This window comes from Capricornis sumatraensis, chromosome 9, assembly GCF_032405125.1.
Source record: "Capricornis sumatraensis isolate serow.1 chromosome 9, serow.2, whole genome shotgun sequence".
Classification (NCBI taxonomy): Eukaryota; Metazoa; Chordata; class Mammalia; order Artiodactyla; family Bovidae; genus Capricornis; species Capricornis sumatraensis.
Window position 1 is genome coordinate 22,170,685 of NC_091077.1, and position 15,189 is coordinate 22,185,873.

Consider the following 15,189-nt stretch of genomic DNA (forward strand, 5'->3'; position numbering starts at 1 on the left):
CTTCTCCAGGGAATCTTCCCAACCCAGGAATCGAACCCAGGTCTCCTGCACTGCAGGCAGATTCTCTACCATCTGAGCCAGATAGCACAGTATTTATCTTGCTCACCATTATACCCAGTGCCTGAGAAAATGCTTGGGATCTGAACCAGTGCAGCACTCGGGAGTCAGAGCCTGTGTTGGAGGGAGGCAGGCCAGGGCACCGACACAGCGCAGGTGGAGCGGAGGAAGTTTATTAGAGAGCCAGGGCGCAAACACATATTTACACGGACCGCGCGGAGACGTTAAAAGAAGCAGAGGCGGGGATGCGACGTTCCGGGAGCGGCTCAGACGAGTTCCACCTTGGCATTAGGGTACACCGCCACCACGTCGTAGCCCTCGGGAGGCTTAACGCGCGCCTTGGCGTGGCTCTCGCAGTAGAGCCGCTCGTCCAGAAAGAAGTAACCGCGTTGTTTGAGGTTCAGGCCGCAGTCGCTGCACATGAAGCACTCGGGGTGGTAGAGTTTGTCCCGCGCCTTGACGATGGTGCCCCTAGTGGGTGATCGGAGAGGACGGCGTCAGGGGCTGACAGCTCCGTAAAGCGCGGCCTTACTCAGAGCCTCCGACGGAGGACGCTGGGGGCAGGTGGGGAAGGTAGGGGAGGTACTCACACGATGCCGTGGCCGCAGCGCGTGCATTCGGGCAGCCCCTGCAGGCCACTCAGCGGAGCGCCTAGCTTGCTGGCCGTGGGCTTGAGGTTCCGGGGACCGCCAGGCCCGGGCCGTTCCCCTGAAAGCCAGAGAGCGAAGAAGCCCATTTGGAAGTGCCCATTGCGGAGGTCAGAAAAAGCGGAAAACTTCACTTCTGCGGAGTGCGGGGCTGCGCCCTACTTCCAGAGCCACCCGCACAGAGACTGGGGAGGGGGGTGGAAGGGCGTGAAAGGAGGAGCTGCGATACAAGTGGAGTGGTAATCAGAAAGCCCCGGTGCAGCAAGCGGTGTGAGGAGGCGCAGAGAACACGTGTTGTTGTTCAGTCGCTAAGTCACGAGGGACACGTGGGAGGGGCTAATGGCTGGGAAGCAAGACGTGGGGTCGCAAAAGCGCAGATGGGGCAGGTTCGGAGGGCGGAGTTTACGACTTCAAGGAATGGGAAGGCAGGTGGGGTAAAGAGAAGAGTCCTACCGCCCTCGCCGGCCTCCAGCATGCCCTGCAAATAGCGGAAAGAGCCTGACTGCTTGGGCTCCGCAGCTGCAGGCTCAGCTGGCTCTCGAAGCATCCTGTACACCTCTGAGCCCAGGTCGACTCCGCAGTCGCGACTCCTCGGAAGGCCTCTGGCTGGGTCAGTGCTGGACGAAAGAGAGGCACGAAAGGACAGGGTTGCAGTACTAGCCTTCCCCCTGCCAGTTCAGGGTTCTGGTGAGGTTTCATGAGTCAGAATGCAACCAGCTGAGACCCAAGGTTAAGGGTCAAGATTGGACCTGGTGTGAGATTTGAGGGATCAGGAATTAAGATGGGATCTGGGCAGGGCATCAAAGGTCCTGCCTCTGTACTACCTGTGGGGTGGAGACACGTGCAGGGCACCCATCTGGGCCAGTAAAGTAGCCTCACTGTTGCTGCCATTGTGAGGGACTGGGAGGCGAGGTGACTGCCTGTAAGGAGATCCCAAGCCTGGCCTGCCATCTTCTGGCCCAAGCCCGGTGGCTGAGGGCCGCCTGCTTGTCAGTGGACTGCCATCCTAGGAGAGAGAGAAACCGGAGGCACTGGGAGACCGTCTGTGGCACACCCACCTATGCCCTGCTACGCCAAGCCTTCTTGGGCATTGCTTGGCTACTCTTGCTCAGGCATCTCTGGGCTATGGTGTCTAGTCAGGGAATGGGTCTGTGGAGGAAAGGCTAAGCTTTGGGCCTGGTTCAACCCCTGAAGAAATGAGAAATGCTTATGGAAAGTCAGACACAAAAGCCCTGAATCCTTGAGACTCAACCTTGGCTCAGGAGCCCTGTGGTGGTTCTGACTCCCAGTGCCCATGTGGGTGGTGTTTGGGCAGGACCATCCCAAGAAGCCTTTTAAGCCAGCATGTCTGTTGCAGAGTGTGTGGCTTCCTTGCAAAGGTGGTCCTGGTGCCAGGTATTGTTTACCTGTCAGAACCGCACTGGGTACTAGATGGGCCCATGGCTGGGAATGCAAAACAGGAACTCCTGTTCTACAGCCAGGAAGGGTCATCAATCATCGTGTCCCAGGACCCTTTGGCAGGAGCAGGAGGTTTAACGGTACCATTGTGGTACTTTCCTGGTGGTCCAGTGCCTAAGACTCTGAGGTCCCAGTGCAGGGGGCCCAGATTTGATCCCTGGTCAGGGAACGTTACCCCACATACCACAACTAAGGGTTTGATTGCTGCAACTAAAAATCCAGCAAGCAATGATAACAAAGCTCAAAGATCCCTCATGCTGCAGCTAAGACCCAGTGCAGCCAAATAAATAAATTTTTTTTCTTTAAGAAAAGGTACCATTGTGAGGTCAGCCCCCTCTAGGCCTGTAGTTTCACCCTCACTTCCTGCTTCCCAGGCAAAAAATGGGTGGCCTTCCATAGACAGGGCAGATGAGGGGCAGAGAGCAGGCCAGGGCTCAAAGCTCCCCATCCCACAACCCCACAGCCAGCCTGATGCCCATGACTGAGTCATCTAGGGGAGGGATGCCCTGAATATGCCTCCTCAACCCAAGAGAAGAGGGAAGTTTCTTTGCAGGTGCGGGTCTGAATGGGGACTGGGGACCTTTGTCCCTGCAGTGCTCAGGGCCGTGTTGCCTCTAGTTTGTAGGCACACAGGCCTGTCCTCAGCAGTATGAAAACAGGCATGCACACTCTCACAATACCTTTACAGACATACCCATGCAGGAAGGCAACACACAGGGATCAGCCAGTCCACCTACATACACCTAATCACACAGACTTATGTGTACTTGGAACCAGAGCTGGTCATGCTGGGGATGACCATGTCCCTATCCATTGACAGGGACACAGTTGGTGGCCAGAGCACCCTGACTTTAGGGTAGGGCCCAAGAGCCCAGGCCGTGAAGGTATCCTCGGCCCCATTCTGGGAGGAGACATATAAATTGTCCCTCCACTCTACAATGTGAACAGGGCTGTCAGGTGGGAGGAGAGGCGGCCTACCATCGGGGGAAAGAGCAAGCCTAGGACTTGAGCAGCCTCCAGCTGGGGCACAGTTGAGCCTGCAGGGCTTTGCCCAACCTGCTGCTTTCTACAGGCTCTGAGCTGGGCAGAAGCATGAGGAATGGGTGAACTAGCAGCTGAGTGACTGGGTAGGGTTGGAGTCCCAGATTCTCCCACCCTAAAAGACAAAGGAGAGGGTCTCTCGCTGCCCAGGTGGGCCCCCATCAATGAAGCAACAGCAGCAGAAAACCCTTTATCCCACTGGGTCCAAGAAAAGCCCCTGAGAAACCCGAGCACTCTCCCACGTGTGTCTGCAGGGCAGGCAGGCCGGGGCTGGCCTGGCCTCTAATGGGGACCAGATGGGCCATGGACTGTGGGGGCAGGGCTGGGCCCCATACAAAGGAGGCTTCAACAGGATGCTGGGCTGGAAGGACCTAGAGGAAGAAGGCCCTCCACTTACCCCTGCCCAGCAGGGTGTGGGGGTTTACTGCAGGGTCATCAGAGCCCCTGCCCTTCCCATGGCCACCCATGCAGCAGCCTCAGCGGTTTAGACACACGTGATGACCTCAGCGTTGGTTTGAGTCCCAACTTTCTCACTCACTCATTGAGCCAGTTACATTACCTCTGTGAACCTGAGTTTCCTCATCTGTGAAAGGGGAGCATGATGGTTTCTATATCATAAGTTCCTGGCGGGTATGAAATGAGACCTTTGCATATAAAGTGCTGAGCATAGTACCTGGCACGCATCCATCATTGGGTGAATGGCTGTCGTGAGCATTCCTGAGCCCCGACTCCTGAACTTCCCCTCTCCATGATGTGCCCGTGTGCTGTCGGGGCCCGAGTCCCTGCCAGCTGCTGATTTAGTTGTTGAAGCCTCTGTGTGTCACTCCACAGCATGGGGGTAACCATGGGCTTGCTCATCAGCTCCCACGTGCCTGTGGTCAGAATCTGGGACACTCAACTGGGACAGAGGTGGGCACTAACTCCAGGTGAGCAGGTGGCACCTCACAGAGGCAGAGCTTTGGCTCTCTGCTTGTCTGGAGAGGACAGGCTGAGTCCTGCACTGCCTGCTGCACCTGGCTTGCCTTAAACCATCACCTGGTTCTCAGCTCAAATGCCACCCTCTCTGGGAAACCTTTCCTGATCACCATCCTTCCTTCACTCTGGGCTGTGTTCCCATGTGAGGCCTGAGAGAAGTCTTCTATGACCCTATATGGAAGGAGGGCCTGAAACCCCAGTTGTTGAGTGCCAGGGTACCTTGTGCAGCTCTGAGGGCCAGCTGTGGTTTTCCCCTCCTGTGATGGCTCCAGCTGGGCCCACCCCCATCCCCCCTGCAGGCAGAGGGTGGGAGTAGTCTGGGGACAATGGGCCCTGTGTCTGTGTTACTGAGGACACAACTGGGCAGGGGCTGGGTGGGGGTGTTTCTGTCGCCACCCACGGAGCTCATGACCTTTTAAGTACAGAATGGAGGCAGCAGCTAAGGGGTTGCCCTGCTGCTCGTGGAAAATCCCTCTGCTTCCAGCCTGAGCCACCAGCAGCCTGGCCCTTGAGGAGGTCAGTGAGGGGAAGTGTGGGAGCAGGGGGAACTGCCCTCCAGCCCCCAGCCCCCCTGGCCCAAAGCCTCTCCCAGAAGACTCAGCAGACCTGAGCTTCACACTGCAAAGGACACTTACACGTGAGTGCCGGGCTCACACATGAGCTGAGGGCCTGCACCATGCTGTCCCCATTGGTCAGCCCCATATCAGGCCTGGCTGACTTGTCTATGTCTCTCACCCCGTCCCCATGGGTCCATGGGACTATCAGGAGCAAGCTCCTGAGACGCAGGTGTGGCCACAGATCACTGCAAGAACAGCTGAGGTCCGGGGCAGAGGAAACTGAGAGCCCTCAGCCCTCCCCTCTGCCCCCAGCCACCCCTGGGACTTTTCTCTGAACCTCTGGTGCACAATCTCACCTCTGGGCCTCTGTATGTGCTTCCCTTTGTATGTGGCACACTTCTCTCCAAGCCCCTTTGCTTGCCTTATTCTTCCTAGCCCCTCAGGTCATGGCTTGGATATGCCCTCCTCCAGTCCTCTTTGACCCTTGATTGAGTTTTACACCTCTCTGGACTCCTTCGACGCTTGGTTTCTGCCATCCCAGAACTGCTAGGTGCCTCTCCCCTTCCAGAGGGCACTTTCTGCATATGGTACATATCTGGCCTCGGGGATGCCAGTAAAAGCAAGGTTGGAAACAAACATCAGAGAAAGATGGAGACTGGGATAGATGGTGAGGGCAAGGCCACAGCAGATCCTTCCCTCTGGTACATACAGCAAAGCTGCCACGGAGAGACAGACAGTCCCACATGCTAGGTCCCAAGTTCTGGATCCATCACAGACCAGTCGAGTCTCTACCTTGTTTAAACTCTGTGGCCCCAGAGATGTCAAGTTCACTCTGGATACCTCAGCCTTGCTACCTAGACTACCCCTCCGGCCCATGGCAAAATGAGGCCCTAAAGCAGCCTGGTCCCACCTTACATTCCTTGTGGACAGCCCCATAGCTGTGACTCTTGTCCTACACAGAAAGGTAGCTGAGCAGACAGGCCTGCAGCCTGAAGTCTGCTAGCTGCAACTGCAGAATGGCCAGGAGGAAACTTCAGTCTTGGATAGGCAGGGCAGTGCCTTATATTCTAAGGTTGGGTCTGGCCGGGTAGGTGCCCAAGGTTAGGATGAGACAGAAGAGTACCCCACAGCCTGTGGTTGTCCCCCACTCTGCCCCCAAGCCTGGTGACTTCCTCCTGATCTGGCATCACTGGGCAACAGAGTGAAACCCAGCTGGGTAGGTGGTAGCCCTGAGCCAAAGCCTGGCCCAGTCCCTGCCCATCGCGGGCACTATTGTCCCAGAATCCAGGACTGCCTGGGGTACCAGCAAAGCCCACTGCAGATACCCATCACCTGGGGGGCACCTGAAGGGGCATGGACAGGGCTCAGAGAAGCCTTCTGCTTCAGTCTCTGGCGTGGGCACCTGAGAACTATGGTGAGGACATCCGCAGTTAAACCTGTGGGTGAGGCCCAGCCCCTCTGCACTGGGCTTGCTCTGAGCCAGGCCAGGCCAGGCCAGGTGGTATATGTACAAACCTGGGCCTCGGAGTCGATGTGGATCCTGTGTGCCTGAGCCTTGTTGTCCTCTGGGGTATTGGGCCAGCTCCTGCCTTCAGGCCTGTGGCAGAAATTAGGATGGTCACAAATCTCTGCTTATTAGCCCACTATGCCTGGGATGAGGACCAAGAAGGGTTGGGGTCTGGGCCCAGGGCCACCCTGGACCAGGCTTGTTACTCTGCATTGATAAGGATACCACCCCAGCACTTTCCCCTGCACCAGAATGGTGGCCGTTATGGCAAGGAGACACAGCTCAGGATTCTGGGGTAGGCTGTGTGTCCCTTCTCCACCAGCTGGTCCTTCCCACTCTGGTCTGGTTCCTAGGAAGGAAGCCCTACAGCTTCCCCACTTTTCCACCCTCTCTGTCACTTCTGGAAGCTCCACACAAAGAGGGCCAAGCTCATGGCGGGGCGGGGCAAGCCAGGCCTCACACACTGATCAGCTGGGAGCCCACCGTTCATCCCTCTTCCATCCACAGCTCTGCCCAGGCCTGCGGGTCAGGCACCCGGGGACTGTGGGGGGAAGTGAGATGGAGGCTCTGTGGGGTGCACCTCCCCTCCTGTAGCCGCCGGCAGAGTCATCACCAATGTCTGCCCAGCCCAGATGGGAAACAGGCCATTAGGAAATTCCTGCTTCGCCATAGAAACCAAAAGCCAAACACTCAGGAGGGAGAAAAACATCATAAACCTGCCATCAGTGGGGCAGGCGGGGCCAAGAGGCTACAGGCCTGGGGCCCAGTCCTGCCACCAACTAGTCCTGTGAGAGGGCAGGCCAGAAGGGTGTGTGGACCCTGGACTGGCAGGTGAGTGTGAATGAGGCTGGTTACATTGAAGGGGAATAAAGTCCCAACTCCACCCCACAGGGCCTCCTGAGACTTCTCAGGGGTCTCACCACTGGGCTAGCAGCTCAACCCTGCCCCTCTCCCTCCACTCAGAAGAGAATTTTAACGATCTGACCACCACAGTCCCTCTGCTCTTGCTCACCACTGCCCATTCCTTGGTCCCCTGCAGGCTACCTCTCTCCTCCACAGCTTTTCAGAAGCCTGTGGCACCAAGGCTCTGCTGTCCCACCCCTACTGGCATCTGGCTCCAGCACCCTCAGCCATGCTCCCAAGATACTGCCCTAGCTCACAGCTCTAACTATGGCCTGGACATACTCAGAACTCTGCCGGGATAAACCTAGGACATCTTGTGTGGCTCTTTGGCCTTAAACTTCCTTGAAGTTCTGCCCAGAAGAGAGGTACAAGCCTGAGGTCTGAGGATCAGAGGGTACAAAGTGCCCAGAGCCATGAGGGTAGCCCAAGGCATCAGACTGGCATGAAAGGCTTATTTGTATGTCAAATTCCGTCCCCAGATCTCCATACTTTAGGCTGGGCAGGTAGCTCTGTCTGCCATCTTTAAGTCCCCCAAAGGGTGGGCTGTGCAAATCCATCTTGTGTCACATGTAATAGGTGACAGGGATCTGACCAAAGGCCTTGGGGTTGGAGCTGATGCCAGGAAGGTCCTGGACCTACAGAACGTACCCAGACATTGCGGGTTAGCTTGGACTGCTGGATATCTGACTGAGTTCCAGACAAAGTAAGCATAGTGGGGAAGCTGGGCCTTTACTTCACTTTTCATCCTGTGATGAATTGGAATTAGTCTGTGGAGGATTAGAGCTCTCTGTACATAAGAGAGTAGGTAGGGAGGCTGGCCTGGGCAGAGCTCCACACAGAAGCTCCCTCCAGCCAGCTCGCCAGGCCCAGGTCAGGGCCTCAGGCATAAGTGCTGGCACAATAGGCAGGACAGAGCAGGATTGGGGGCCTTGTAGGTGAGAAAGTCCCCAGGATAAGAGATGCTGGCCCAGAAAGTCAAGGTGGTCCTTGTCTTGATCCCCCAGAATCTGCATGCATGAGAATTAGGGATAGGGGGTGGGGGAAAGTACCCCAGCTTTTCACCCTGACTGAGCAGATCTTGTATGTCATGATCACTCAATCCCAGATCCTCCGTTTTGAAGTTGAGGAAGCTAACGGCTCTGATAGTAAGTCACCAGCTGGAGGACAGCACAGTTCTCAAGTGCAGAACTGGGGCTAGAACCCAGAATCTGTGATAGGAGAGAATGTGCTCTCCCCGGCTCCATGTCCAGCAGCGTCTGGGAGCTGAAACACCCAGAGTGGAACAGGTCAGGGGACCCCTGGCTCCATCCATGCCTGGCTCAGAACAAATGACCAGGGAAGGAAGGAAGGAAGGGGGACCTCCACCCTGCCCCCGTCCTGTCACCCTCCCCTGACATTATTCCCTCTGTGGACCTCCTGAATCAGGCCCCTTGTGAGCCTCCCTTGCCCCTCGCCCCACTACTACCAGGGCTTCCTTTATACAGCCAAGCAGAGTCAAGGCCAGAGGTGAGTCAGGGCCCAAGAACCCAGCCAAGTTGGGTGGCTCGTGGGCAGAGCAGTGCTGATGTTTCCCCCAGCCAGCCTGTACCCTCGTCTCAGAGAGGGTGATGAATGTGATCATGCTTTATGGAGAAGGAAACCCAGGCTCATGGAGGTCATCTCGTGTACCTAAGAGACCTCAGAGTCTGGAAGAGGGCCAGCTCTGCTGAACTGCTGGGTCAGTGCCTCCTCACTGTGGGCCAGGTGGAGTGTACCAGGTCCTGGACTTGCAGCTGGGCCCACTCAGCCCGGAGAAGAGTCAGAGGTCCTGACTTCAGCCCAGAGCAGGGCCAGACTCAAATGGGGCTACTTCAGAAGCCTTCCCACCATGTTTAATGGCTCTGAGCCAATGGATTACCCTCTGCCCCACCGGCTCTAAGGCCTGGTTGGCCACGTTGTGGTTTGGGGAGGATTCGCCTACACACATCCACAGGGGGTCGTGGAAAGTCCCTGTTAACAGGGAACGTGGCAGAGCTGAGCAATTATGTCTGACTTCTCTGGATCCAGGGAAGACAGGGGGAGGGAGATCCCGCTGAGGCAGGATCCAGCCAACTGCCATCAGCCTCAGCAAGGCTTGACGGGTCAGCAGTCAAGCAGAGGGAGTGGCCTCTTTGGTGAGAGTGAGAGAGACCTGAGGTCAGTCAAACCGTGCTTTCCCATTGCTCCACTGTGTGACTTGAAGCACCCTCCAGACTTTGTGAATCTCAGTTGTCTCACATGTAAAGTGGAGCCTATATTAGATTTTACCGTATCAAATTGGTTTGACGGTTAAACAAGGTGTTGGTCGATAAAATTTTTTGAACTGCTCATCACTCATGGGTGGGGAAAGGACAGATATCACACACCACCGACACCCCCGGTGTGAGGCTACCCCAGGTCTTATTTCAGCCCTGATTTTGGGTTGTCTACCCCCTGCCATAAGACCCCAACATAGACTCCAGCAATAGATTAAATGGGGGCTTCTTCCTTTCTTAAGCCACCCACGTCTCCGAACAGTGCCTGCCAAACCCCTGTGAGAGCGCTGCTCCTTAGGCCTGGGGTGCCAGGGAACAGAAGTAGAAAGGCTGTGTGAGGCCCTGCTCTCTCAGGGTGCTGGTGACCCAGAATTCGCCCTCCCCTGACTCGCCCCCTCGTTCTGGCTCAGTCGGCCCTGTGCGTACCTGCTCACGGACAGCGTGAGGTGGTCATGGCAGCCCTTGATGCGGTTCTGTGCTTCCAGGTGTGTCATGAGCTCTGTGCTCTCACCATTGATGGCCTGGATCAGGTCTCCAGGGCACAGGGCAGCCAGGGCAGCCTTGCTACCAGCATGGACCTGTGGATGGACAAGCCAGAGGGCTGGGCATTGGTCATCACATGGCCTTGCTCAAGGCCATGCAGACCCCTGCCAACCCCAGAACCGTGCCAGTGCGGCCCTGCTGCTAATGTGACCCTTGGGTGGGCATACCATAAGACTGACTGAGTTCCCACATGGCCTGGCTGGAGCCTCTGCACTAAAGGCCCCAACTCCAGCTCACAGAGGTCTGGGAGGACATGATGGCATTGGACAGGAGATTCCTCTGGGCTGGAACAAGTACGATGTCACTCTTGCAGTCTGCATATATGCCGATGGACATGCAGGGGACACATAGGGATATGTGCTCTCAGATAAATAGTTAATACAAAACACGGACACATAGCCTACATTGCCCCATCCAGCCAGACCACACAGTAAGTCCCTTGACCTGACACTCAAACCCTTAGTGACCTTGTTTCTTCTCATCCCCATCCCTCCATATTCACCTCCACCTACCCACACTATCCAGACCACGTGAATTACTCACAGGCAGCAGAGAGCTCTCTCTTACCGCCACACTTCTGCAGGTGCTGTTACCTCTACCTGGAACACACTCCTTTGACCCCCTAAACACTAGTTCCCTTGTCATCCTTCAGGTCTTAGGCTCTCCATAGAGGCATTCCTGCTTGGAGTCTCTCATCTGGTGCCCCACTGTACCCTGTGTGCCCCCTTTACCACTTAGCTCCCCTAATAGTGTTCGCACCTCATTCTGTGTTGTCACCTCCCCAGGCAAGTTGAAGGCCATCTACTCCCAGCTGCCAGCCTGCATTCCTGAATCACAGCTCCCTTTCCTCTGGAGGATAGGCACTGAGGCCACCCCAGTGCCACTGTGGACCCCAGAGGGTCAGCAGCGTCCACACTGGAGCCTCCTTCAATGCTGATCCCTTGACATGAGTCACATGAGGTTGGGGATAGACTCATGGGATGCCTGAGTGAGCAGCCTGGGGGGAATTCAGGAAATAGGACATCCTTTACCCTGTCTCTGGTCCCTGCACAGCCTCTGGAGAGAGATTTTAGGGACCCTCATTCTTCCTAGCCTCTTTGCTAGTGTCAAGCTATGGCTCAAGAACTGTCAGTGACACTGTTCCTATGGGGCGGGAGCTCCTGGAAGCCTGGCCAGGCTCCGCTTAGCCAGTTCTCTGTAGTGAGTAGACAAAGCTGAGGTGCTAGCAGCTCCTTGGCTGGAGTTCTGGTGTGGGCACTGCCAAGCTGACCTGCCCTGGAATAGGCTGCCCCAAGGAATATTCTTCTAGAGCATGATTCCCTCAGCCACCATTAATATTCCCTTGTTGGACACCGGCACCAACATAGGTCTGTCTTCCCAGGGGAAGCACCCACTTGGCACCATCCCACCCTCCCCCCTCAAGGCCCTGCCAGGACCCTCTCCTTCATGGATACCTGCTCAGTGCTTTAGCCATAACTAGCTCATGGCAACCTCTCAACCACCTAATGAGACAGAGGCTGTTCTCATCCTTATATAGAGATGAAGAAAGAGAGGTTTTGGGTATGGGGTACTTTGCCCCATTCCCCGTTTTGGAGAGGAGTCTTCTTTCTCAGGGGGTGGCTAGTGGCAGGATGACTCAGCCAGTACAAGGGGTGCATTCAGGCCCCTGTGGGTGGAGGAAGTTCTCGAAAGCAGGGGTGGCTGGGGCTCTGCCAGCGCTGCTAGCTCGGGAGTTCTGGTCAGAGAGGGCGCGAGGCCAGGAAACCGTGACTCTCCCAATTGCCTTTACATGCATTGTTTCATTAGTCCTCAAGGCAAGCCTATTTCCTAGATGAGGAAACCAAAGAAGCACAGGACACTCAGCTGATAACCGGCAGAGTTAGGATTTCAACCCAGGCCAACCGATTCCAAATCCTTTGCTCTTAACCACAGTGTGCATTTCTACAAAACAGAGAGGTGTTCTGAGTAGGAGGATCAGCATGTATAATGGCTCATCTTGGAGTGAGAGTGAACGCAGGCTTCTGTGGCCAAAATATCACTGGTGAGGAGAGAATGGAAGAGATGAAATCAGAAAAAAACTCAGGGACCAGATCTGCGGGCCTTGTAGGCCCAGGAGAGAAGCTGGCATTTCTCCCGGGCAGTTGGGGAAAAGGGAGGATTCTAAACAGGGAAATCACAGGACAGAGTTGAATGCAGGCTGATTTTTCTGGATGCTGAATGCAGGATAAACAGATAAAAGGAAGAGACAGAGGAGAAAGGAGGTCAGCTGGGAGACTGGGGCATGAACCAGCAGTCTCCCCTATGGCAGCTACTTTTAAAGCCCCTGTGTCACTCCACCTGATCTAGATACAAAAAGCCCCTCCAGGGAGTTGGGCATATTTGGGAGTTGGTGGTATTTGTTTGGGGCACTAGTTCCTAGGGACTTGGTAGTAGCAATACCCATTAGGATGCCAAGGCCAGCAGTCACTATAGTTTGCAAGGAAGGAGCCCTGGACAGTGTTTTTTTGCAGGGGGGCTCCCCAAGGCTTTGTGGGCTGAGGTTGCATAGTCCCGGCTCTGCCAGGCAGCCAGCCTCCTCTCTGTCTGAGTGTGGCTGCCTCCATTGGGTGGGGGAAGCCCCATGAGCGTGGGAGGGGTTGGGTCTTGAACCCCCCTGGTGAGGACACTCCCACATATCATCAGTGTCTGTAGAATTACCCTTGAGGTACCTGCTGGGCAAGCTGTGGCCTGTGCCTCCTCAGCCCCGTAAATCTCCCCAGATCCCACCCAAATCCAGGCTCAGCCATCCTGGCTCCTCAGGCCTGAGCTGCTGCTGTGTGACTTTGGGGGACAAAGAAGGGGTTCTTCCCGGCAAACCCTTTTCAGCCTCTCTGCCTGCCAGCGGCCTGCATCCTGATCGGCTCCAAACAAGGCCGCTGCTGCTGCCGCTGTGACGTGTGGAGGCCTTTCCTCGGCGGGCAGGCAGCCGCGTGGGCAACAGATGTCTCTGCTCCCTGCCGCCTGCGGCCGTCAGCCGCCGCCACTGAGCCTGTCAGCGGCCTCACGCCTAGGGTGCCTGGCCGGCTGGCCTGCCTCGGTGGGTGGACACACAGCATGACATTCACAGGCAGACACAGATGTGTTCCCGCCCCCTCACACACACACACACCCACACCCCGCAGGGCTCTCTCAGGAAAGTGGGAGATGAAAGGCTCCCGGATGCGCTGAAGGCCCACCTCACTCAGCCCTAGAGACCTAGTGGCCGTGAGGTGAGGGCAGATGTGGGACTCCTCCCAGGACAGCTGGGCCTGCCTGTCACCCTGGCCCCCAGAAAGAGTATTCCATGATGCCATGCTCCACCAGGTGCCCAACCCCTCCCAAGAACTAGAAAGACGTCTTGGAAAGCCCAGCCAGCTTGGTCCAGCCCCCATGGCAAGAAGTGGCAGAAGGGTGGGGGAAGGTGTTCTCAGTTCCATTGACACAGGGCCAAAGTAGCCTGTGTGGGGTCAAGGGATGGCCCAGGCCCCTGCCTGCCTTCCCTTCACACTGGGAGCCCCCAAGGGCAGGGTTCTGTCGCCTTTGGTCCCCTACACTGGGACTCCAAGGGGCAGAGCCTGGGTCTCCACTTCTGGCCCTTCAAATACAGGACCCTAAGGTTGGGCCAGGATCCCGTCTTTCCCAGTTTGGGCACCCCCTGACAGGGCCCGAGTCCTCCCCTCTGCTCCCCTGTTCCCCTTGGATTAGCCACCACCCAGGCTGTGCCCCCTCCTCTTCCTCAGCTGTCCTAAGCCTGGGGCAGTGCATGGCCATGGAAACTTGAGGAACTGGGCTGAGGTTATCCTGGCCCCTGGCCTTGTGAGTCTTGTGGGGAAGGGGTCTCAGAACTGCACAGACAGGCTTCCCCTTCCCTGGAAGCCAAAAATTCCTGGTCACTTCCCCTTAGGACAACTGAGGTCATGAATGAGCGACTGACCAAAACCAGAGAGGGGAACCGGCTGAGTCTTTCTTTCTTTAGTTTCGGAGAGGACCCCAGACCTCTCTGGGGTCGCACAGCTCTGCTGGCAGGGACCCTTGATAGGGAAGGGGGGTCTCTCAGTCATTTTGCCCCAAATCTTCAGGAAGGGTTCAAATGTAAGCAGCATTTCTGGGCCTCTGTTGACCAGTCCCGACCCCTGGTCTATGACTTTGGTCCTTCCATGGCCTGAGCTTGAGTCCCCCCAAATGAGGCCAGCAGGGAGGCTGCTTTGTGAACTCTTTGTGGTGGTGGTGGGGGGGGTCCTCCGAGGGACAGGGCAGGCAGGCCCAGGGAGAGGGGGAGGCGGTTGGGGCGGCGCTGCCCAGCCTGGAAGCCGCCTCTACAGCCTGTGGGTCACCGAGGCCAACACTTGGCCTCCGAGCCTCCAGGACGTCGGGGATCCGGGTCCCGAGTGGACCTCAAGGGCTGGGTCTCAAGATTCAGGACCACCCGCCGCCCCGTGGTCGCTGGACTCACCCGCGAGATGGTGAGGGGCACGCTGAAGTCCCGGCCGCCCACCAGGCGGAAGCCCCAGGGTGAAGGGCCGCGCAGGGTCACCGAGTGGGGCATCGCGAGCCGGAGCCGCAGCCGGAGCTTGAGCCGGACACTGAGGAGCCGCCGCCGTCCCCGCCGCCGCCTGGACGCCGCGCCCCGCCCCCGGCCCGCCCGCCCCCTCACCCCCCCTCCTCCCGGCCCCCGCCCCCGCTCCCTGCGCGCCGGGATTGGCCCCGCGGCTGACCCGACCCTCCCACTTCAGGGGGCTCTGAGGACCCGCCCCTCAGCCCCGACCGCCTGCAGCCCGGCACCCCGACCAGGTTCTCAGAGACCCCGGACCCTGACGGCTCCAACGTCCGAGAGCCTGCCCGAGCCTCAGTTCTGCGGGCTGCGGAAGCAAAAGCCGGGTCCTTTGAAGTTGCTTCTGAGGGCGGCGCCCCAGCCCGGGGAAAGATGAGGGGCAGGGGCTGCCCAGATGGGGGATGGGGCCTCGCCCTGCTTCGAACCTCCGCAGGGTCCTGGCAGGCAGTTCTGGGCTCCACCTCCGCGAGGAGTCCTCTGAACCGCGAGCACTGATGGGGAGCCCTGCCCCTGAGCAGACCTGGGCCGGTGTCGCAGACGCAGGCTGACAGCGGGCAGTGCGAGCATGGGAGGGGGGACAGAAAAGTTCCCGAACCTCGTCTGGGGAGGTCAGGAAGGCTCTCTTGGGCGCCCTGTCGTGTCCTTACAAGTGTCACTG

At 57.4% G+C, this 15,189-nt stretch overlaps 1 protein-coding gene across 2 annotated transcripts; it reads right to left on the reverse strand.

The window, feature by feature from the left end:
- Window positions 1-323: 323 nt before the first annotated feature.
- PDLIM4 (PDZ and LIM domain 4) lies at window positions 324-14,538 on the reverse strand. 2 transcript variants are annotated; one of them, XM_068981159.1, is made up of 7 exons: window positions 14,433-14,538; window positions 9,845-9,996; window positions 6,251-6,332; window positions 1,529-1,710; window positions 1,158-1,321; window positions 648-765; window positions 324-528 (listed from the first exon to the last, which is right to left on the reverse strand). In XM_068981159.1, exons 1-7 carry the CDS (start codon window positions 14,523-14,525, stop codon window positions 324-326), a joined length of 996 nt encoding a protein of 331 aa, XP_068837260.1. In that variant the 5' UTR covers window positions 14,526-14,538. The 2 variants fall into 2 exon arrangements, with proteins under 2 accessions (XP_068837260.1, XP_068837261.1); XM_068981160.1 differs by lacking the exon at window positions 648-765 and having other exon boundaries at window positions 359-528.
- Window positions 14,539-15,189: the final 651 nt, after the last annotated feature.